At 42.2% G+C, this 24,091-nt stretch overlaps 2 protein-coding genes across 2 annotated transcripts; one reads left to right on the forward strand and one right to left on the reverse strand.

Moving 5' to 3' along the window:
- Window positions 1-634: 634 nt before the first annotated feature.
- Window positions 635-24,065, forward strand: LOC108094158. The gene is given in 14 exon segments (XM_017194600.2): window positions 635-814; window positions 1,644-2,351; window positions 5,711-5,833; window positions 7,189-7,352; window positions 13,160-13,171; window positions 13,173-13,632; window positions 15,379-15,781; window positions 15,867-16,297; window positions 16,354-16,498; window positions 16,595-16,746; window positions 16,918-17,234; window positions 17,386-17,670; window positions 19,685-19,792; window positions 23,659-24,065. Coding segments are annotated over 13 exon segments (2,937 nt in total). The 5' UTR covers window positions 635-814; window positions 1,644-2,203; the 3' UTR covers window positions 23,848-24,065.
- Window positions 11,435-12,681, reverse strand: LOC108094159. The gene has a single exon (XM_017194604.2). It carries the CDS (start codon window positions 12,565-12,567, stop codon window positions 11,704-11,706), a length of 864 nt encoding a protein of 287 aa, XP_017050093.2. The 5' UTR covers window positions 12,568-12,681; the 3' UTR covers window positions 11,435-11,703.
- Window positions 24,066-24,091: the final 26 nt, after the last annotated feature.

The following is a 24,091-nucleotide window of genomic DNA, read 5'->3' on the forward strand; positions in this document are numbered from 1 at the left end:
AACATGTTTGTGTTTGCCCCTGATATCGCACATCCAACTCAGATAGATGCGTGCTAAATATAAGAGCATCTGATGGTCCCTCTATCTTTGACATCGTTAGATTAGCAGATAATTTAGGGCTCCAGCCGCAGAAGGCCACCTTTAAGCACCGCCAACTGATCGACAACAAGTCCGTTCCGCCGAATTAGATATACTCGCAAGGTATTTGTAGTTTTCTGCTTAGTGCCGAGACAGTTCAAATATTTTACTTTGCACTCACATGACACACGAGATGGAGTCCCACTATCTTATCTGTCAACTAACAAAACAAAGTTATGAACTCCCTTCAGGAAGCGCCACTAATCAGTTAAGCCCCACACATAAAGGTTTATTCTTTTTTTATATGCAGGTTAAGCCGGGTCAGTGGGGCGTAAATATTCTCCAACACCCGAAGAAAAAAGGCGAATGAAAATACAAATTCGCCGGTTGTCAGGCCATACATATCTGAATACCTAAATTGGTTTCGATAACACGTGCTTTAATCCCAAATAATCAATCATTATGCGCATGTAGTTTCTTTATCAGTTAATGTGTTTGGCACTCATCAAGAAATATGCTCGATTCTGGTCAGTTTAGTTCGTTCTTCGCCCCGGTTCGCAACGTTGGAAAAACTATAGAAGTCGCCTCTGAGGAAATGCATAAGACTTTCGTGATTCTGAAACGGTTTTCCAGTTCAAATCCTTTTAAGAGTCCCAACACAGCTTCTGCTGGAGTTTTCGAGGGGAGAGAAGGTTTTGGCAGAGCCTTTGAATACGGTTGATATCAGTTGAATAAAGTAAGGCATGTTTTTTTATTGTGAGATATAATATATATATCTTGGAGTACAAAGTAACCATTTAAGTTAAAAGGGGAAAGAAAAAGATCGCAGTTTTTATTGTATAAAGTTTACATAGATTGCTTTAAATATTTACCAGAGAAATTACATCTCTTTTTTGTTCTGATCAACTTAGGATATTTAAGAAAACTTGATAAATAAATCCCAATCCGTGTAGATCAGTGTTTCGATCCTCAATGCAGATATTTCAATTAGAAAACAGAGCGGCGTGCGATTACGAATATTTTTCACTGTATCTTCGGCCGCCTCTGCGTATCTGTAGCGCGTTTAATCCCCAGAGCGATTGCATCTCGGAGGTCTATCTGAAAAGCCCGGGGGGCGGAACACCCCGCTCCGCCGAAAGGTGAACCTTGGCCTACCCAGTGATCTTTCGCTGGGTTCTGGACCCCCGAACACCCCATCTCCTCCGCCGGGCTGCCAGTCATTCTTGCGGAGATCGCGACATTGTCGCACGTCAGCCGTCGCTCAGGTTTCGTTGGCTTTTTATCTCCATTCAAGAAACACGGGAGACATTATCTCCCGGCGATCTTGTCGCATCAACAGAACAGAGCAGAGCAGAACAGAACAGAACAGCAACAGCAACAAGAAGAGCTCGAGATCTGTCAGCAGGAAAACACACCGAGATGGAGAAGCGCACCAATTTAAGTTAGAATCAGCATCATCATTATGACGATCAGTGTGCTCAGAGATCTGGGGGATACGATCTGGGGGATCTGGAGATCTGCAGATATAGCTGAGAGGTTGATAAGAGATTTTCATTTTCCTGCAGCTCAGTCACGAAGCGAACGGCGACTGGGAAAGTTCAAGCGGTTTCAAGCGGTCCACAAAAAAAAAAAAAATAAACGTAAGAAAAAGAAAAATCGAATATACAAGAAAGCGAGCTTTCACGCAGTGAATTTTTGGAATAACAAATTGAAAGGAAAGCCCCCGAAAGTGGAGCAAAAGTGGAAACCTTGAAAAGTGCAAGGAAAACGGAAAAGCTAATTGAAAATAACAAAGATCAAGTATTTGAAGTCTTGAAAAACCAAACTCAGTCAAATTGTGCTCTGTGATTTAGTGTGTAATATACGAGTGCGAGTATAGCCACAACAACAACTGGCTTTCGTCCGCCTTGATGATCACAAATTTCAATTGAATTTAATCAAAATCACAAGAAAAAGCCAGCGAGAGAAATCGTAAAAAGCAAAATAAACTAGGGATTTAATTTCGAGTGCCGCGCAATGTGTTATAGTCTCTGTGTGCAACAGTGAGTGACCGAGAAACTTAGATCGGTGGCAGTTTTCCCCTCTCCCCACCCCACCCCTCACCACCGAGTGTCGATTTCCAAAAATGGGGAAAATGGTCAGCGAGGAAATGGCCACGGATCCGGCGCTTTCGGAAAAGGTGGAACTATCGCGATTCGGAGAATTCTGCCAGCGGCGCGGCATTAATCCCAACCTGATAATGCTGAAAATAACCCTTTTCGTGATGTACGGCGGTGAGTAATGCCTTGAGTGTATAATTAAAAACCAATTACAATAGCCCTTATCAATCGTTGTCGTTTACCCTTGGCTTTCGGTTAGGTTCCTGCCAGATATCACGCATACGACACGTTGTTTCAGGGAGTTGTAAAAAGAAAGACCGTAGATTGTGGAGACAAATATTTAGTATAATAAATAAAATTTTTAAGATTCGGATGCATTTTCTGTATCTGTTTTGTAATCATCGCTGAATATCTGTCCCATCGGTTTTATTTTAACTTAAAAAATATCCAACGGTTGAAACTAAAGTACAGTTCTCTAACTTTATCTTTCGAAAAACAAACATTTACAGGCAATGCAGCAGCTGAAAATAAGCCGAGCAAAGTCCGGGCAAACGAATCGTTCTCTGGCAGTGAATCTGAATTCATTATCACACCCTCCGAGTCCCCTACTCCGGAATGTAGGGGACTGGGCTGGTCGGAAGCTATCAATTAGGCTGGGGAAAATATGTAACACATTTGTACAAATTCAGTTAGAGTCTGATGCACATTCGAGCAGATTTTCCCAGCGTGTGGCAATTAGGCATTCATAATGTTTGCGTGTGTGTGCGTCTTTTGTAAATAAATCTAGCTTATGAGATTTAAGCTTGAGAAAGGTTTACTTTGATTCGCCTTGGACGAGTAGCTGTAGCCTCCGCCTTCGCTTTTCGCCTCCGTTTTTCGACCGTGCGCCATTTTCTGAATGTTTTTGCTGGCGGTCAATGGCAAAAACATTTCGCCTCCCACCCACTTTCCACTCTCCACCTCCCGCTTTGTCTTTTGCCATCAAACTCAAATTGTCACTAAAATGAGTATTAATGCGTTTTTTATTTGGCTAAAGTTGAGCCGAGGATTCCTTTTCGGCACTTCTTTTATTTTCGTCTCGGTTCAAAAAAATAATTGAATTGGCTTCAATCATGTTCTTCTACAAAAAAGTAATTTAATACCTTTAATTGGCTAGACAAAGGAATTCCAGAGCTCATTCTTTAATACTTTTGTGATATGTTTTCAAAATGTAATTTCCTACATGAGCTTTTCATCATTTTCCATATGAGTTATTCTTTTGTCATTAAACGAAACAATACAAAAAGCCGACTAAATTAATACACCAGATATTTAAACTGAAAATTACAAACTTACAAAAAGTGAAATGTTGCTAAATTTTTTTTGTAATAATACAATAAAAAACATGTTTTTAAATTGAACATATTTAATGTACTAAACATTCTCACAAAAACAGATATGCCTCTAGAATTAAGAGGAAACCATTCAGAAATATTGCGGTAACTCATTGTTAATGAACGCGTTTATTAAACTGTAATTAGTTGTTGAAATATGCCTTTTGTTTGCACAAGAAACCTTTGGTGATTTAATTAATTCATTTTAATTATTTGTTCAATATTGATTTCGTTTCAGTCATTTTTAATTGTGGCCTTTTGTTCCCTCTTTTTTGTCTTTTGATCTTTTGAATTCATTTTTGCTTAATCATTTTTGTGTAAATAGCAAAAAGCATTTGACAATAAAGCAAAAATTGCCTGATAAATTTACAAGCTTAAAACCTAAAGGAGACCCGAGTGGATAGTAATTTTAGTTTCATGATTCATCTTCCATATCAGTCTCCTTTAGTTTACAAAGTTAAATTAGTTAGTGAAACGATGGACCAAAATGTCAATTTAATTTCCCCTCCTCGATGAAGCCCGGAAATAAAACAAGTGCAGAAATGAATTGCAATTAATATTTCTGGCAGCACATTTCACATTTGTCACTGTCAGTTGCGGGTCTCTTTTATCTGTCCCATCAAATATTCTCGAATATTCACAAATAAAGTGCAATATAGTGGCAACTTTCATAGATTGCCGAACGTGTTACCAAAACTTTGTGCATAGTTGAAAATATGTGCGACATGAGAGAAAAACGGAATAATAATTATTGAGGGGATTGGGGCAAAAAGAGTATTTTAAACGGGCAATGGGACATTAATTACGAATGACATCGTGGCAGGAACAGATCCCAACCGAACGGAACTGAGGCGAAACTTTACACAGCCGCAGCACCGACAAAAATTATATCGATAATACCAAGATTTTTTATTGCATTTAAACAACAATATGGTGCTTTGTGTTCTAAGGTAGTCATAATTTATTTGAACGATAGACTGGAAAATTTTCTTCATAAATATTTTTAATTAGTTATGTTTCACTAAATATCTGTTTGTATCTTTCGTGAAATTAATAGTTTAAAATTTTTTTTTATTTGCAACCCCATTTTTTTTAACAATCTTAAACCTAAAATTTTTCTCTCTGTGCTTGAGAACTCGAACGAACATGAATGGCCGCCAAGCCAAACAACCCTGACATGCTTGCGTTTCCGTTTCCGGCGAGCGAACGGGAAGAAGCGGCAGTGGCAGCGGCAGCGGCAACGCGAGCAATTAATTGTTATTGCATTGAGCAAATACAAACGGACACACACACGGCGTATACGTATTATTGTTAATTATCTGAGGCGATGCAGGAGCCGTAAAAACGAATTCAAGCCAAGCCGCCATTTTCCGAGGCCGAGTGTTAACTGCACTTTAACAAACGAATTTCATTCTGGACACGCACTTTTCCCCTGTGAACACGCACACCCCCACACATATACACACACCACTTTACGTGCCCGGGATCCTTGGCGTGTTTGCATTTAAATTGGTCAAGGCTGCGGAGTGAAATGGTGGCTGGGGAAAATTGGGGATGTGACTGCTTCCCTGTTTCGCCCAATTTGTTGCCATTATTTTCCTCCGATTTTTCTTTTTTTTTCCTCCTTTCTTGACTTCAGACGTGACGCGTGCTTGGTGCGTTAATGTTCATAAATTATTGAAATGCAAGGCGATTATCTGCGGAACGCTTTCGATTTCTTGTTCGCGGTGTCATATCAGAAACAGTTTTATGAAATGTTAAAGTATAAAGTACGGTAAAGCCTAGCTTTTTGTAATATTTAAAGAACATTCCCCCAGGAGTATTCCTTAACATACATTGTTCCATATTCAGGCTTTTGTTGAAATTAATTTTACTTGTTGAATTAATTTCTCCCTTGTGTTTGTTCGATGTCAATCAATTACTTTACAATAATGACACTGTAATTTAATTGAGAGGAGATGAAAAGCAAAGAAACGCGTGTGTTTCTCTTTCATTTATTCAGAAACTTTAATTACCCCCCACTGGCGTTATTAACCCCAACGAAATGCCACCGCTTCGATTGAGCAATTTCCCTTCTTTCACAATTGCTGCTGATAATTAAGTTCTCCTCCTCAGCTCCCGATAATTCGCACAATAATCGGTACTCCTTTGTCCTTGCAGCGACCTCGTCCCTTCTGCCCTACCTGACGATCCACATGCAGTCGATTGGCCTCACCGTGGAGGAGATTGCAATTATCTACCTGGCCCTGCCCTTCACCACATTTCTTAGCCCGCCCATCACAGGTGAGTAGAGGGGTATATCGTGCAGAGTAAATGTATTAATGCATCTTCATTAGCGCTGTGCGTCGATTTTAATTAAAAGTTTTGCTTTGTTTGATCGCTCGGGCATGAAAACGAGAGCAGAAACCAAAAATAAAACCAAACGAAGCGTTTTCCCGGCTGTGTGCCACCTTCATGTGCAAATATGCTTTCAAAAGTCACTTTATTAAATTCGTTAAAAAATATTTCAGCGGTTGAATATAAGATGGATTAAACAAACATTTAAACTTAAATTTAATAAAGCTTAATAAGAAATTTTACCAGCCAACTTTGTATAAAGAATTTTCAAAAAACCAATTAAGAATATCTATACGATATGCAGAAATAAAATCCTTCAAAAACGGCTCGTCTCGTAAAAATATATTTATTCAACCAAACTGCCGACACTTGATTGGTTTTTTATCCATCCTCTCTGGGATTTTTTCCAACGCAAAGCCTTTTTTAGACCAAGCCACTTTTCCGGACGAGTGCGAATAATTTAATTCACTTGCAGTTTAAATGACAATTAAACAAAGTTCTTGTTGTTCTCCTTTGGCTGTCTGTATGTGAAGTGCCCCCATCGTGTGGTTGCATTCTGCTCCTTTTGTCCCCTGTTTTTTATCCGTTCTTATTATTTGCTTTTGCATTTTTAAAATGCATTTGCGGTATGGAGTGTTGGCGACAGCGAAGGTTTTAAAACATTTTATGTGGACACTCGCTGCAGACAAATGTTGGGGGTAAATGCACGCTGAAACAAAGCGCCGCGGGCCGAGAGAAAAGTGCATAAAGCTGGTCAAATTGTTCAGCATAAAAGCTGGGAAAAAGTATAAAATGTGCGCTAAGTGAAACCGCTCTCGTAAAGTTGCGACATCAAAATTTCGATCATTTCAGTTGCCTATAATCTTGCGTGATGGCCTTATTTAATGGCATTGAAGCTCTAAGTAGTGCAGCAGTAAAAACGAAACGGGTTGAAATGAAAGCCCATTAAAAATCCAATATTTTAAAGTAGTGTGTGTAGCAAAATAAATACTACATGTTGAACAGAAAGAAGTTAAATATTTAATTTTGTATTTAATCTTGTAAAATAAGAATCAAAGTGAAAGCCATTCAAGAATTTTAAAGCTTTTTCCGACTTCTTGGTGTGGCAAATCCAACTTAAATCATACTTAAGCTGTCAGCAACCAATCAAAGCACCCAGCCAAATTCTTGACAACTTACTTTGAGATTTTGGATTCACACAAGCAACCAACCCAATGCAGTTGCAAACATCTTGCTGCCATTTTGCTTACATTTTCCGCACTTTCATCCCCTCACTTTTCCCGCTTTTCTACTCCCCGAAGGCTTCCTCGTTGACAAATTTGGCAAATACAAACCGGTCGTTGTGATGAGTCTGCTCCTGAATGCGATTTTCCATCACTCGCTGCTCTTTATACCGCAGCAGGAGATTCCGGGCGTGGTGCCATCGGCGTTCGTATTGAGACATCCAGACAGCGGCGATATTGAGGTAAGTTCTTCTAACACTGAGAAAAATAAACAACTACATTACTTTCCACAGCTTACCCAAGTAAAAAACATCTTATTTTTACTAGAAAAAGAAAATTATTCCTGATTCAACAACAAATTTAAACTACATTTTATATATAATTTTTTTTTTTGCTGTACTCACTCTTAAGTGATGAAAATTTCCACCTTCAATCGATTAAAGCTCTTCGACTTCGATTCAATCAGCCAGAATGTTTGGAAAAGGCTGTAATCTGCTTTGGGGGCTGCGGTTGAGGTGCGTGGGCAAATATCTTTAGACGCTTGTTTAGTTAAGAGCTAAAAATGATGCGGCTGCGGTTTTCCAACCTCGATTCCCTGAGTTTTCCCCGTGGCGGGTGGAGAAGTTCGCGGATGCATTATTCCCTCACTCATGGGGAAACAGCTGTTGCTCTTGTACAGTTTTAATGCGCTTATTTCATGGTTACCCTGCAATTTCCCCCCCAAAGCTCTTCCTTCTCGCTTTCCTGATGATTTTAACTGCCTGTGGGGGAAGTTAATGGGGGAATGTGATTAGTTTTAAGTAAGTGTCTGCTTGAAAGTGTTGAAACTAGCAGATAATTGAATACTTTCTTGGAAGAAACCTTCAGTTAAAGTTGTTTCTTTGTGAATATAACATTTAACGTTAGGTATTTATTCTCTATATTGCATTGAAACCGATTTAGTTCTTGAAATGCTCTACTTTCCCGCAGTAAATTTATTGCAGCTCGTCAGATAACCTTCAATGGCAATTGTTGCGTGCGAGTTGCCAAAAATCTTCGGCATCCTCTTGGCCATTTGGAACTGCTTTTAAGCCCTCTTTCCACTTTGCACAATGGTCTCACTTCAGTCACGGCATGTCTCTATTTTCGAGAGAAAGCGACGAGCGAAGGATGTGGCAGGAGCGAACTACATAAAAGCCGGCATTTATTTGAGGCAGCAACATAATGTTGCCACATGCAACACACTCGCACTCGCACCATCACTCCTCGCACAAAGGCACCCAGACACCCATCGTGCATTGGTGTGGGTGTGTGGGTGTGGGTGTGTGTATCTAATGCGTGGCACGTTACCGCGTTGCGCGATTCTGCGAAATACTCGTACTGCGAGATTCTCTGCTGGTTTGCTGTTTGCGGCAACTTCCTGCTGACTTCTGAGCTCCCAGCAGCGTGCCACATGATGGCGCACACACAAACGCACACGGGTCGAATACGCAATGCGACGGGGCACACACACATAGAGAACAGAGTAAATATTACGTATACGCATAGAGTGCCAGTCTTGGCATTTATTCGACTCTCGACACAAGGGCACAAAATTCAGTTTTATGAAATCTATGATTATTAACTGCACAGTACTGTTATGAACAATGCATTTCGGATCTACTCAGATTTGTTTTTAATTTAATTAGTAATTTCCTGCCAAAAGAGGTTTAAATAATTTGAATTTTTTTCTTAGCTGAAGAGTACTGCTAATATTAAACTCTGGTTATAGCTTAAACCCATAAACAAAACTAAGCGAATACATGACTTTTCCGAGTGCATTGGTTTTTCTGTCACCCTGCGATTGCAGCAGCTGAAATCATCGTACCCTCTTCTCCATTTTTTGTTCCTTTTGCTGCTTCCTCTTGGTTCTATCTGCATTTGTGCATAAATTTGCGTCATGTAAAATCATCGAAATAAAGCAAATAAATGTCATCCCATCTGAAAACGGGGCAACAGGGTTAAGGGATGTGTGTGTAGTACCAGAATTTCTCTGATTTCCCTCAGCGTTTCCTTTTTATTGATATCGATACATATACGAGTGTATATATATATATATATATATGTACCCTTTATGCTTATGATCATATCAATGCAAACGACTGTGACTCCGGCTCGGGGGTTGACTGTTATTGCGTGTCCTTCGGGTCCTGTGGGTCCTTTAAGCCGGTCAGATGTGGCATAACAAATTTGAGTACATGCTTTATGGCTGCCAGCAAGAGATTTCGGGATTGCGAGGCACTGGGACTGGGATGTGCTGCAGCTTTTCCCGGGGCGTTCGACCGGAGCTCAGCTCGGCTCAATCCTCTCGAGATTGCATTCTTCATGGCAGAGAGTCAGCAGAGAGTCAGCAAAGAGCCGGCTGACAGAGTCACACCTTTTGGCAATTGCATTCGGACACAAGCAGCTCCCTGGCTGCTTCCAACTGGCAGCAAATTGCAGCAGTCGCAGGACTACAAGGAGGACAAGGGTTTTGCATAAATCGAATTATGGTCGAGTAGGTAGGAGGGAACGTCTGCATGACTGGGATATTATGGTAAGGCGGTGCCAAGAGACCCTTGCGATTGAGAGCCGGCTGGGGCCAAACAAATTCAAATGGAAAATGGAAAATGACAGCAGCAGCAGCAGTAGAAGCAGCAGCAGAATAAGCAGCAAAGCAGCCTGACAGCCAGCAAGCGAATGGAACGCATTAGAAACAGCTCACCGGAAGCAACTACAAGATTTTCCAGAATGGGGGGACATTTTTGAGGCTCCCCTGAAACTTCCAGACGGTGCCGAAAAATCCACTTAAGCCGAGTGCTGCACATCAGGTTTACAAGCACTAGCAAAAAATCCTGTTTGTGGTAGAACCGAGTGTTTCCCTCACTGGCACAAGGTTAAAAGCAATTTAATAACCAAGAGAAAGCGTAACAGCAGGAATTTCCACGCTCAAACGAATTTATTTTTAGAGAAAAGAGAATAGTTCTTACGGCTAAGAGAACTCGTATGTAAACAAATTACTGGGAGTGAGTTGTTTTGATAACAGAACTCATTTAACTGATGAAAATATAGAGCGTTTTTTATTATTTAAAGCAATAACAGATGGCGAAAACCTGTGGTTTCAGTTACCCGCAGGAAAATGTGTTTCGAGTTTTCTCTCTGTTTTTTTAGGGACACTTTCTTGTGTATTTTTCCGAGTGCCAGTGCGAGTGTTTCGTATCCGTGCCTGTATATCACGTACATTTATCTTAGTGTCGTTTTGCCAGCACTTAAGCCGCACTAAAACACCAACACGAATGCACACACACACACACACACATTAAAATCTTTCTTGTGCTCACATACACATAACACACACACACACAATCGCAGTGGAGCCATTGCCGTTAGCCGTAATGAAACGCAATAGAACTGCTATTTTGGGGGAGATCCCTAGTCCTTGGTTCCTGGTCCTTGGTCCTTGGCACTTGGCCCCTGGCCAGAGGATGCCCAGCTTTGGGCTCATTTCACGAATGTATCTGTAAGATACGCACACACGCATCCATTGGCCGCCAATCCCAGCCAGCGTTCGGCACTTGGCACGGGCGTATATTGAATTTGTATTTATGATGTGCCCATAAAATACAATAACACCATTAAAATAGCTGCAGCAAGGCGGCAAAGTTCTGCAAATAACTAGCCGAATACCAAGTACTCTGGAGTAGGAGAACAGAAAAGATACATAGGTTTAATGTTACTAAAATCATATTTGAGGTTATAGGTTTTAGATTTTAAACTCAATAAGCTTGCTGCAATTGTAGGAGAAACTTGGTAATTTTTTACATAAATTAGTCAATCGTTTTCTTTTTTTTTACAGCATTCTTAACCCATAGAAAACATAACCCTTCGAAGGGCATTTTGCTGGCATGAGAGCATGCAAACGCATCTTATGGCTACATTTGTGTTCATTCCGCACGTTCGCCGGACGTCCTTCGAGTCCTTCGAGCAGGAACATGTAGCACACACCGTGTCCTGTGCCAGTGGCCATGTCCTGTTGCTTGCGGTTTACTATTTTATGCCATTATAGAGCCGAGTTCGGTTTGCCGTTTGGCATAAATTTATTTGGCATCGACCGCCGACGACGACGGCAGTGAACGGAAATTACCATTTTATTATTGCAGGCGAGCGCTCAACGCTCCTCCCGTCCAATCAGCCAGCCCTTCGCAACCCTTGAGAGAGCCTTATTGAATTCGCATTAAAATTGGTAACGGATATATGCAGAAACACGAACATAAAGCCACAGGCTCTGCACAGGGAGAAATTATGTATCAAAAACAAAAAGTACAACTCTGGCACATCAACTTATTTATTTCATATAAATATGTTACGAAATCCGCGTCCACGTCCCATTGAATATATAATTTTGAGGGGACTCCCAACCAATTGTTTTCCCGGTGTAAGTGCTGCAAATGCAGATACACATAAAATCCGAGAGATATATATTTATGTTTGTGTTATAACGGCCGAGGCTTAAGTTCATATATGGGAGGGCTTATGATGGGTTAAGTGGCACTTTTGCTCGGATTTCAATGGGCGGTGCGTGAAGGTGAGGGGGCTTTACGAAGTGGGCACCAGGGTTACGTCCGTTTCATTCCACACGGTCTGGTTGCAGACATCATTATCCCCCTGACCGGCTTCGCAGAACTCCTCCTCGTAATTATCCTCCTCATCGTCCTCGTCGTTGCGATCGTCCTGTCCAGGTGGAAAATCGTAGGCGGTGCGAAGGGAATCGCAGTCGGAATTGATTCCCTCGTCGAGCGGACTCAAATCCTGTTTGGAAAACTCAGGAACCTGCAGCTCGGGTTCCACTTCCTTTTCCGGTTCGGGTTCAGGCTTGGGTTTCTCTACAGGATCCTCCTCCTTTTCTTCCTCTTTCTTCTCTACCTTAATATCTTTCTGTGTTTCCTCCGGTATGGTGTTTATCTCCTCTTTGGTTTCTGGGATCAGCTCCTTCTCGCCATCGATTAGCTTGCCGGCGGGATAGAAGAAGTCCTCCAGCATGATTCGCCACTCGTTCAAATACAACTCGTAGTCCCGCTTCTCGAAGAACGCCTGCTTCTTTATGAAGGGAGTAACCTCGGTTCCCGACAGCTTCTCATATTTGCCGCCTGGCCCGAAATCATGAGCGGCACTCGAAACATCGTAGATCTCGTCGAAGAGGGCCACCAAATAGGTTTTGTCGGGTCGCTCCGAATTGTACTTGGCCAATTGGTTTCTGGTGAGGCGGAGACCGGTCAGAGGAGCCGGCAGCTTGCGGTGTCCCTCGTTCTCGTAGTCCTCGTCGTCGTAGGTTCCGTGTTGGCGGCGCGTCTTCATGTAGGCCACGTAGCCCAGGACGCAGGTGAGCGCTATTACGGCCAAGGGCGAGCTGGCCAACTCGCGCAGCTGAATGCTCCATGACTTGGTCGGCAGCGAGGACATCGTGGCTTTAACTCGATTCTGCCTTGTGGTTGTGCTTGTAGTGATAGTATGACCTACCTATGTCCCGACGATTGAGAACTGAGCGAATTGAATGGCGAGCGTTGTGATGGAATATGTAGCACCTACTGAGGCTTTTTCACTTGCCTATGAATTATGGTTAATAAGCTGCTACTTAGGTTCAATAGTTTACCTTGAATATTTTGTTCCTTTGATTATCGATTTCCATAAGTGCAGAAACCTTCTTTTATTTACACCCATTAATAAAGATTCGACAAAATACATTTGCCAAGATATCTGTTAAAAGGAGAACCATTACGAATGTTCAAGTTAATAAACAAATATTGGACCCTGGCAATCCCAGTTCTGCACATTTTAAACGTCCAACGATAATCCCAATTCAGATCCAATGAAATGAACCGAGCTTACTGGCTGCTCAAACAATCGATGTAAAGAATCCCTGCAAATGTTCAAGGATATTCGAAGCCAGGGCGGAACATCTCCTTGCCCTCCTGCTGCTGCTTGCTCAAATCCTTCGCCCGTTTCTAATTTCCAATACGTTCTTTTGTCTTTCTCCCCTGGATTCACCCCGCAGGTCTGGTGGTCCCCCCTGTCCGAGTCGGGAATGTCCGGAGGAGCCGGAGCTGGAATTGGCCGTGCATCAGTGCGTCGACTATTGTTTGATGCAGGAGCAAGTTAATCCGCAGCTTTACACGAATACCCCGGCGTATGACGTCCGTCCGGTGGGGAGCAGCACCACCCAGAGATCCCAGCTAACGGCAACCACAACAAGGACGACCTCGACCACGACCACGACCATCGCCGCAATGGAACCCTCCTCGGATTCGAGCACTTCGCCGGCCCCAACCACATCGACCACCGCATCGCCGGCGTCATCATTGCCGGCATTATTCGCAACGCAAACGAGGAGCAGATACCAAGAAGTACTTAATATGTCAGCGACCATGTTCCCGCCGATGTCCCAGCTGAAGGATCCCGCTCCCGACCAGTCCATTGGTCCATCGTCGTCAGCCGAACTGTCGGCCATGTCCATGCAGGGATTGAATTGTAAGTGACGTGATGAACCCTTCCACTTTTATCCCCCCTCCCTGCTTAACCGCCGACTGACCACAGCGTTATTATCACGGCCAGCTGGACATGCACTCAGAAAAACAAATGAGAAAAGATTAGACCAATTTAATTTATTGTAAAATCCCATCACTTATATTGAGCGGTGTGCTATTACCTCTTTACGTTGTTTTAAACAATCTCTAGTTTTTATTTTGTTCGGAAACTTAAATCTTCTTTAGAAGTGTACTATTGGAAATAGGTTCTATGTAGTTGCTCCTTTGTTCTTCCAGTCAGTTTACTTGTTGTCGACTTGCAACGCTCTTCTAGCTTCTCCCCCTGTCATTTATTGAGGTCCGCATCCCTCGTTCGTGTCCGTGTCGATGTCGATGTCCGTGTCCGTGTCCGTATCCGTGTCCGTATCCCTGTCCGTGTCCGTGCTCCTGCCCCTGTCCGTGTGTGTTTTACTTTTATTAGTTTGTTTTCCGTCTTTTGTGAGCTGCCAACTGGGAGAAGGAGCAGAAGGAACAGAAGTAGCAGCAGGAACAGGAGCAAAAGCCGAGCACAACTTGCTCCATAAAAGCCAAAGACCGAGTCGACGCTCTATGAAACTACAAAAAATAAGTATAATTCAACCTGTCGGACTGCGTGCAAGTGCGGTGGCTGGTGGTTGTCATTAAAGCCTGACGTTTTGTGTGGAGCCAAAGTTTACGGGTAAACTTTTTTCCACTCCCCCAGAAAAACTTCACACAAAAAGGCGTTTTTTTTTTCAACGTTATTAAAAGTGGGCGACGACTTGTCACCAGGTGGGGGAAAATAGACTGGCCATTGGGAGAGTAGAATGAAAATATTTTCGATTGAGATGGAAAAGAGAGTGCTTTCACTTGGGGTAATATCATGGATAAACAGTTTAGTTGTAGAAAAGAAAAGAATTTGGGATGGAAACTATTTTGAAAAGTAAAATTTGATTTGATATTAAGAAAGAGAAGACTGGTAAATAAATGTTCCAAAATTTTAAGATTTTTTATAGCACTGTGTATATGGTAGTTCTGTAAGCAATCAATCAATATCTCACTGTTTCTATCCCTTACCTTCTATTCTCCATTACTTTTATAAAAGGACAGGCATTCCCTTAATCCCAAAAGTACGAAACCTAACTCATGTCCTACTCATAAGTCATGGGCACATCAGATGTTGGCAAAACTACCCCCCTGCTCCGATTCATCTGCACAGAAGTCGGAAGAGTCCGAAAGTTTGTTAATGTCCTGGCCAGAAATCACAATGTGGGAGTTCACGAAAAAGGGCCACTACGGCAGCAGACAAAAGTGCATAACTAACTAAACATGATGGCATTACACTCGGCTGTTCACTTGACACTTGGCACAATTGGAAATTGGTCATGCATGGCCGGCGCAGGACATCGGCACAGGACATCGGGAACACAACAGGACCCAACTTGGAGTCACAATCAGAATCAGACTCTGCTCTTCTCGGGGGGGCAGTCAAGAGCTGGAAAAGTGCAAAAGCAATTTTCCTGCCTGTCTGATTATGGGGAAAACTCACTCTAACGCAGCGGGGAAAATGTTGAAAGCAGAAGCGGTTGGGAATTTCAGTAGAACATTAAACATAATTAGGACTAAGTGAGAAGTTTTGAAACTAGTGAACATGCAATCATAACTATTAAATTTAACAATTCATTTAATTCGTGTTTCTGGTAAAAACTGAAGGATATATATCTCTTTATAGTGACAGATAACAAAAGCCAGAAGAAGGCGCCTTGGAGCAGCTGGGTGCACTCGGATAATGACGACGCCACCTACTTCATGCTGCAGATGCATCCCGATCTCGCGGATCCCACGGAGCAACTGGGAATGGAGATCGAGCAGGACGCGAACGAGACGGTCACCGACATCCTGCAGAGATTCGGTCACGACTATCTGGTCAGGGGTAAGATAAACCTCACCGACATGGACGATCTGGATCTGAGGTGCGGCGGCTTGGTTCGTCGCACCAACATGTCGAACTTGGGATCCGGAGCTGTGAAATGCATGATGCAACGTTGCACTTTCACCATGAATGCCCCGGAAATCTGTCCACCCGACTACAAAGAAACCGATGAGATCATCTTTTGGGTGTACTTCCTCCTGAGGTGGGTTAACTACCTATATCCTTTATTGCTTTTCAGTTTTATTTTATTGTTTGCGCCCACTGTAATTTCCTCCTACTTTGCACAGATTTTTGGCCACCACAATGCTGTCAGCGGGAGTCACCATCATGGATCCGATTGCACTGACAATGATTGAGAAGTACGGCGGTGATTTTGGACGCGAGCGTCTGTTCTCCAGCATCGGCATGGCCATATTCTCCCCGATAACGGGCATTATGATTGATTACTCCTCGCGGGGATTGGGCTACACGGACTACTCGGCGGCCTTCTACACGTACGATGTCCTCCTCGTCATATCCACGATGTCGGTGCTGATGATGCCGCTCGGCGAGAAGCTGCCGGCGGACAATGTGTTCCGGGATCTGTGGAATCTGCTGAAGATGCCCCACGTGATTGCCTTCATCTGTTTCCTGTTTGTGCTCGGCAATTTCTGGGGCTTCATCGAGAGTTTCCTCTTCCTGTACCTCAAGGAACTGGGAGCTCCAAACTATCTCTTGGGTGAGTTTCTAAGCCATTGTATAAAGCTAATAATATTAAATACTAATTCCAATCAGGTATCACCATCACTGTGGGCACTGTAAGCAGCATTCCCTTCCTCTACGGAGCGGAGAAAATCACACGTATCTTTGGGCACGTTAACTTGATTATCATCGCGTTTTTCTCGCACGCCGGTCGATTGGTTGGCTACTCCTTCATCGAGTGAGTGCGAATGTCCACTGGTTGTGTCCACTGGTCACATGTCCACTTTCCGGCCTAATGCAATTCCAAATTGAATTTCCCCTTCCTCCGACACAGGAATGCCTGGTGGTGTTTTCCGTTCGAGGCCATGGAGTCCTTATCCTGCCATCTGATGTGGGTCGCGGCGGCCACCTACTGCTCCATTCTTGCCCCGAAAAGTTTGCTGGCCACGTTGATTGGTGTTTTGGGCATGGCCCACTTCAGTTTGGGTAAGTGCACTACAGAGGGAAACCAATATTTACTTCATTTAGTGCCATTAAAAATACATACATTTACGAATTAAAAAAGTTCTCTTAACCCAAGATTATATTATTTATGTATGTTCTATTTGCTTGCTTCTAATGAGCGCCTTTGCTTCTGATGTGTTTACCCAATTCAAGGACGCGGCAGTGGCAGCTTCACTGGAGGACTCCTCATCGGTCAGTTCGGCACTCGAGATGCCTTCCGGTACATGGGATTACTGGCGGTGGTGGGCGGCATTGCCTACGGACTACTCCATCTGATTTGGCTGCGCAAATTCGATCACACGACGGAGGAGTCCGAGGAGGAGGTGGAGGCGGCGGAGGCCGGCGAGACGGAGAAGCTCACAGAGCCCGCCACCAAGGAGCAGGGCACTTCGATGTCCTTGGAGCGGCTGAGCCTGATGATTAAGTACAATCAGATTGGCAGTCTCTCATCGCTGCCAAGAGGATCGCGGGTGAGTTTGTCTGGACTGCGAATTATGATTGCATGATGGGATTATTCTGATAAACTGATCCAACTTTTCACACTCCATTCCATATCCATCTGTCAGCTGGCTATCCTGTTATTATTTTATTAATGAACTAAATGAAATTTAACATCCTTAGGCCGATATCCATGACCATCTGTCGGTGCGTCGCAGCAGCTACAATGTAGAGTCCTTGCGAGGGGTTCCGCGGCACGGGAACATCGGCAGCGCCTCCAAGGTGGACATCCTGCGCTCGGCGCTGGAGATTAATCACAAGTCCTCGAACAATTCGATGCTGAGCAAGGCCGATAACAAGACGTCGAATCAATCATTGGGCCGCAATCGGGCCGACAGTGCCCCGAAATTGAATCACAGCAATCTGAAGAACATCTCGCAGCCAGCTTTGGAGGGCGTGGTCCTGGAGGTGAGTGAATCCCTACTTAAGGGCCCTTTCCTCGTCCCCTGTGTGCGTGACTGAGTGTGCGTGAGTGTGTGTGTGTGTATACCCCGCTGATTGCTGTCAATTGTTTTGATTTCTGTTTTTTTTCTGCTGCTTTTCTGCCACGCGAACCTTCGCTTGGTCGTATGTTTGGCTTTTAAATACCCAACATCTGTCGCCACAATAACTTTTTAGCATACTGCCGCGTGTCCTTTCTGCCCTGCTGTATCCTGTTTCTGGTTTTTGCCTTGACAACCGGAAGCCGGGGCCAACTGCATCCGCTTCGGCTTCGATTTGCGGAACAACACACTCTAAAAAAAAGTTATTTTCAAGAGATAGTAACCAAAAAAAAAATAAATAAATACTAAATAATATTTTCCAGAGATTATAAATAGACTATTTATTGGTATTTATATTTTATTTAAGTGTCATTCATTACTTTTTTCGAGTGTATCCTTGTTAGGTGGAAAGTTGAGCTTTGAAGGGGCGGTTGTTTTGTGTGTTTGGCATTTGGTTGCCTTTGTCGAGCGGTCGTTTCTTTTGATGCCGCTCCAGTGGATTCGATTTCTCTCCGCCTTTCCATGCTGCTCCTCTAGTTTTCCCGATGCCGAGCAGCTCGAATTCGAGCCGGCTTTATTGGTTTTTGTGTTTTGCAGGCAAGCATATTCGCCGCCGGCCACAGTTTTTGCCAATTTAAATTCCGAGCAGAGAAAACTTTCGAAATCCCCAGCAATGTTCAGGGTTTTAAGGTGAAAATCGCATTAGGCAGCTACTTTTAGGGGACGTTTATAGAACAACAAGCACTTTGAATCAATTATACTTGACAAGAATTTGAATGCAATTTGAATGCCCAAATCAGGGGATTGCCAATCAGCTAACCGTGAAAAACCAGAAAACTTTTTCTTTACAAAAATAAAATAATTTATAACTTACTTTTATAAATTCGGTTCTCGAACACATCCTTTTCTTCATATTTTTGGATACCTATCTTTAGAAATTTTTAATAATTTATTGCGTTGCCATTGGCAACTGCAAACTGCAATTACACTCGAACAAACAGTTCGTTTCGGCCCATCATTTAATTAAAAACTTTTCCAAGATACATGTCCGGCAATTGTTTTCCCCCTCGTATCCCTCTCAATCCGATCCAGCTGCACTCTCAAAGCGGCTTGTCAAAGTTAATTTCGTAATTAATTTTCAATGCTCGGAGGCGAGGCTTTTATGGCAACTGGGCAACCATAATTCAATAAATCAAATGCTGCTGCAGCCAAGGAAACTGGAGGGAGAACTGGAGAGCACAACAAATTAATGAATTTATGAACAAGACAAAGTTTACCCCTGGCATTTGCTCTTTCGCCTTCTGCAAAAAACATTTCGATGCGAAACCAACCGAACTGACAGTTTTGCCTCCACACATCACCGGCCAGTGAAATAAAACAAAAACAGACTCGAACTCTGAGGGACCGGGGCTCCACTACAGTATTTTTTGCCAAAGGAGCAGCATTCCCAGCGGGGAGTTGATATTTAGTACACAAATAAAAATTATCTGAATAACTATTTATTAATTATAAATTTTATAGATTTCATTTTAAAGATAATAGGTTTAAAAAAACAACGGAAGGATTTTTGACAATGAAAATGTTAACTACAAAATGCTTAATTGCTTTTGATCTTAAAATTCATCTAATATTTATAATCTGATTGTTATGAGTATTATTATTTAATATCTTTTATTCCTTAAATATATATCTCTGTTGTTCTCTGTGTGAATTGCAAATTGCAGGCCAGTCGGGCTGCAGAATCCCAAACCATGACCAAAACTTCGCTTTGTGCAAAATAAATTTGGCAAAACCAGAGAGAGCTGAGAGCTTTCTATTCGATATTCGTGTGTGTGAGAAAGTCGATGGGTGTGTGTGTGTATCTGTGTGAGTGCATCTCCCCTTACTATATGTGCGGATAATATATGCTATAGCCGAAATTGCCATTCGCATACAAACAGGGCGTGGAATCAACATTTTTTCCCAGCCGCATGAAAAAGTATCCAAGTGGTTTGTTAACTTCAATACCCGCTGTGGATTTATCCGTAATACCCAGCTCCATGTTAATGGTAATGTACAAGAATCCAACAAAAAAACAAAAACGCAAAGTAAAAGCCAAAATAGTCGAAATAAAATAAAGTGAAGGCATGCAGAATCGAATGCGGAATTACCCTTTGCAAAAGATTAAATGTAACTAATATTATATATAATAAGTTTAATAGCTTCTTAAGATAAATAACAGACTGTTTAATGCACCTTGCTTACTCTAAGTTATATCTATGTATCCCACCATAAGGACCTCTTCTGCAACTCTAATAACTAAGTGGCTTAAATTGATGGAACCCCATAGTTCATTTCCCCTTTTAAATCAGATTATTGTCAAAGTTTTGTAGACAATCCATGCGACCCTCCTGCAAAGGGTAGTGCGGCACACAAACATATGTAACTGCAACTGCACGGCATGTCCTGGGTCCCGGATCCTGGGTCCTGGATCCTTCTGGCAGCGCTTGTTCTGGGTTGCAAGCGCCCGAAGCCCGAAAGCATGCAGCACTGAATGCGAATAAACAGAGGCCAATGGCAGTGGCACAAGCAACTGAAGCAGCAGCATCATTCGCCAAGATATTGCACGTTACACTCAGACAAAATAGGCATATAATATAATAAATTCTAAAGTTAAATCTAAACAAAAAAAGAAATCCCCAGACAATCGACAACCAACTTAATCATATTTAATTGTCTAAGAAGTTGCAATAACTTTATTACAATTATTCAACTCCAAAGTTTTCTCTCTGTGGAAAATGCAGTGGCATGTACATCTGACATTGCCGCTGCAGCTTTTGTTGGTTGCTTTTTTCGGGGGGTGGTGGGTGGAAAATGGGGCAGGCGGAGGAAGAGCAGGAGAACGCGGTGGTTCTGCCGTCGCAGTTTGCCAAGCCATCCGGGCATTAAGTTATTTCGTTGAATTAAAGCCCGCACTTGCGCCATTTGACTTTTGGGCATCACTTGTTTTTATGTGCATAACCCACAAACCACTCCGAGCCCCTCTGCCCCCTCAGCCCTCCTTAACCCCCTGAAGGCCCCGCCACTGTGGAGTTTCCTTGCTGAACGCTTAGTTGGGTTTAGTTTAATTTTGCACACTCGTCGAGCAATTTGAGCCTGAATCCTCACATCACCTCGCAGGCCATTTGCCATTTGTTTTGCCCTCCTTTAAAGTTTTGTATTTCAGTTATGGAAGGGGGTCGCCTGAAAAATGTCCCTGTTTCTATTGTTACGTGCTTTTTTCGTTCGCTTTGATTTTGTTTACGCTTTACGCCAAATGATTTGTTGTTGAACTTAATACAAGTTGACAAAAAGGAATAACAATGGCAGCTGTTGCAAAAAGCAACAATGTTTGTTTTTTCCCCAGGAAGGAGGAGGTGTTTTTTGTTTTGGGGCGGGGGTGGCAGGTAGCTGAGGGGGTGGGGGGGAGTGCAAAAGAACAACAATGCCGTAGAATAAACAAACAAGGCGAACCAAGGCGAAAAGGCAACGTCTGTTCGAATGTGGCAAGTGATTCCAAACTTTACAATCCACTGTGGTTACAAACTTCAAGGAACTTTCATAGTAGTTTAAACAAAGGGAAAGAAAAATAGGAATACCCATTATAAAAAATGTTATTTATTATTTATTTTCATTCTTCCATTAGTGCCCTTTATGAACTCATTACCAATTTTCAGTTTTCTTAGCCTTCTTACCAAGGTTTCTGGCAACAGAGAGGAATCCCAATCGAATGCTCAATATTTTAGCATTGCCAACGCGCATCTATGTGTGTGTGTGTATTTTTGCTTATACATATGTGTTTCCACTTCCTTCGGCGATTTCCGGCTTGTTCTCTCTTCTTCTTCACATGCCGTTTTCTAGCTACGAAAATTCCCATTTTCCTCCACACACACATACACAGACTCACATAAACGTAGAATTTTCTGTTGCCTCCACTTTTGTGATGGCATTATTTTTATTTCCTTTTCCTTGAAAGCCATTTATCGATGTGTGTGGGGCAGGACTGCAGCAAAAAATAGAAATATTTATGGGAATGATCGCTGAATGAATGCCACGTAATTCGGCGCTCTTGGCAACATTTGTCATTGTTGATTTTGGCCAGAAACGACTTTATAGCGCTCTATACGTAGCGAGTATACGTAGCTCGTCCGTCGAGGCCAATAACTTCTTCAGCATAACGCACAAAAAGTGAACGCGAAATTGCGCGTAAGTAATGCCCATTGTAACTGACTTCAAAGGACAGAGGCGGGGAGAAAGGGGCAGAAATAGGGGGTTTTAAAAATATATAAGGAAGGACCAGCTCGAAGCCAAACAAAGGAATGGAAACAAAAGCAGCGCAAAATGAACTGAACAGGAACATTATAAAATTCTTACCCCTCTTTTTCTAGGTACACATAAATGGAAAACTTTAGAGGAAGGTTTCTGAGAAATTCCATTAAATGCAGACCCTTAATATATCTATAAATATTAGTACCTGGTAAAACAAATTTAAAATATTTATAATTGGAAAGCTTATTTCCATTTTACATTACCTTTTTGAGAACAGTTTTTTGACCGTGCATGCTGTTATTTTCCACCCATTTCCTTTGAGTTTTCCCCTCGCTCCCCACCACACATGGCACTTAAGATGCGCATTTCTATACAGAGGTGCAGCTGTTTGTGTGTGCGTGAGTTTGCTGGAAAACTTTGTGCATTCAGCTGCAAGGCCGGTGCATTTTCCGCCCACCCCATCCAGCAGCCACACCAACACTTTTTTAATAAAAAGCCAAACAACGAGCAAACTACGCTCGATGCATGGCGAATTATCCAAAAAGTTTGATGACGCGGAAATGCCTTTCGACAATAAACCAACAAAACAAAACAAAAAACGAAAAGAAAAACACCAACCAGTTCCGATGCAACTGCTGCAGTTTATTCGGTTATTCGTGCATATGCGAAGCGAACTCAGCCGGAATGCTTATGGATTCGAAAAGTGAGGGGGCGAATAATAAAAACATGATTTGAAATTCAAATAGGGATCGAAGGACCATTGAGAAATACATTCCGAAGGGAAAACCCCGCAAGGAATAATTAGGGAACAGCTTAAACGGTTAAATAGCAGTTGTGAAGGAAATCTATTCAAGAAACTGATTATAAACAAATAAATAAATTTATCTGTGATTGTAGTCATCAAAGAATAGGTACTATTTTGGTTTCCATAATTTCAGGAAAGCTTAATTTAAAGTCAAACAGCCAAACAGCAAACACGTTCATTACGAGCGACCCATATGAGCAGAACCCCCTTGAAACCATCGAACTACAACTACATTAAATACAATTTATCGGCCACTTAAATTTCATGTTCAAACTCAAATTAGCATGCATGTTGATTATACTTTCCCGCATGTGCAGGAAAACCTATTGAGAGCGCAAAGGGAAAAACCAAAAGCAAGTTGAGTGAGTAAATTGTAAATAGCACTCTAACACAGCACAACACTCTGAACGCCGCAATTTGGGATGGTTTTTATCCGCTTCTTACTACCTTTTTTTTGGGTTTTATTATGTTCGGAATTGGATGGTTAATTTTTATGCTCGTTATGAAATCGGTTTTTGCATGCATTTTACCTTTTTAATTGCTAATTGCATGTGCGTGAATAATGAAACGAAGCACTGAAATTGTGTGGTTGTATATGCACTTAAATACAGCACAACTTTAATACAGCGAACTTGGTTATGCATAATTTATACTACAGCATTATTTATTATTGAAATTATCAAGTAACGAATAAAGGAGCTTCTTGGCATGAACTTAATCTTGTATTTCAGCACTTTAGCCTTTGGTATGCCAAAATCTTTAAGTGGTTATTATAAAATTAATCCCTTACCTTTTCCACTTTACCTTTTTATGGCTTCCTAGGATCAGGAGGGTCGCAAGGTCATTCCTGAGGAGACGGAGCTGCACGCCTCGAAGACCACCGTGAATTTGGGGGAGGAGAAGGCGGAGTCGCCGCCTCCTCAGCAGCAACAAAAAGCAAATGGAAATGGGAAAAGTCCTCCCCAGCAGCAGCAGCAGCAGCAGGAGGATAAAAAATCGGATGCCACTTGATGGACTGCCAACCCAATTCGCTGACCTGCCACACGTGGCGTATGAGTGATATTAATAAACCAAAAGTGAATGGAACGAAGAGAAAATCAAATTGATAAACGAAAACTATTGTTTAGTTGTACATGTGTGTGTTATGTTATATAAATGTATATGTCTTTGTATAAATTATGCAAAAAGCGAAAACTGAATAAACAAAAACTGTTGAAAAGACCGGCAAACATTTCTGGTAATTGTTATTCCATTC

Source organism: Drosophila ficusphila, unplaced genomic scaffold, assembly GCF_018152265.1.
Source record: "Drosophila ficusphila isolate 14025-0441.05 unplaced genomic scaffold, ASM1815226v1 contig_412, whole genome shotgun sequence".
Classification (NCBI taxonomy): domain Eukaryota; kingdom Metazoa; phylum Arthropoda; class Insecta; order Diptera; family Drosophilidae; genus Drosophila; species Drosophila ficusphila.

Coding starts and splice junctions, on each gene's coding strand:
- LOC108094159 (XM_017194604.2), bottom strand. CDS start 12,567: ATGTCCTCGCTGCCGACCAAGTCATGGAGCATTCAGCTGCGCGAGTTG.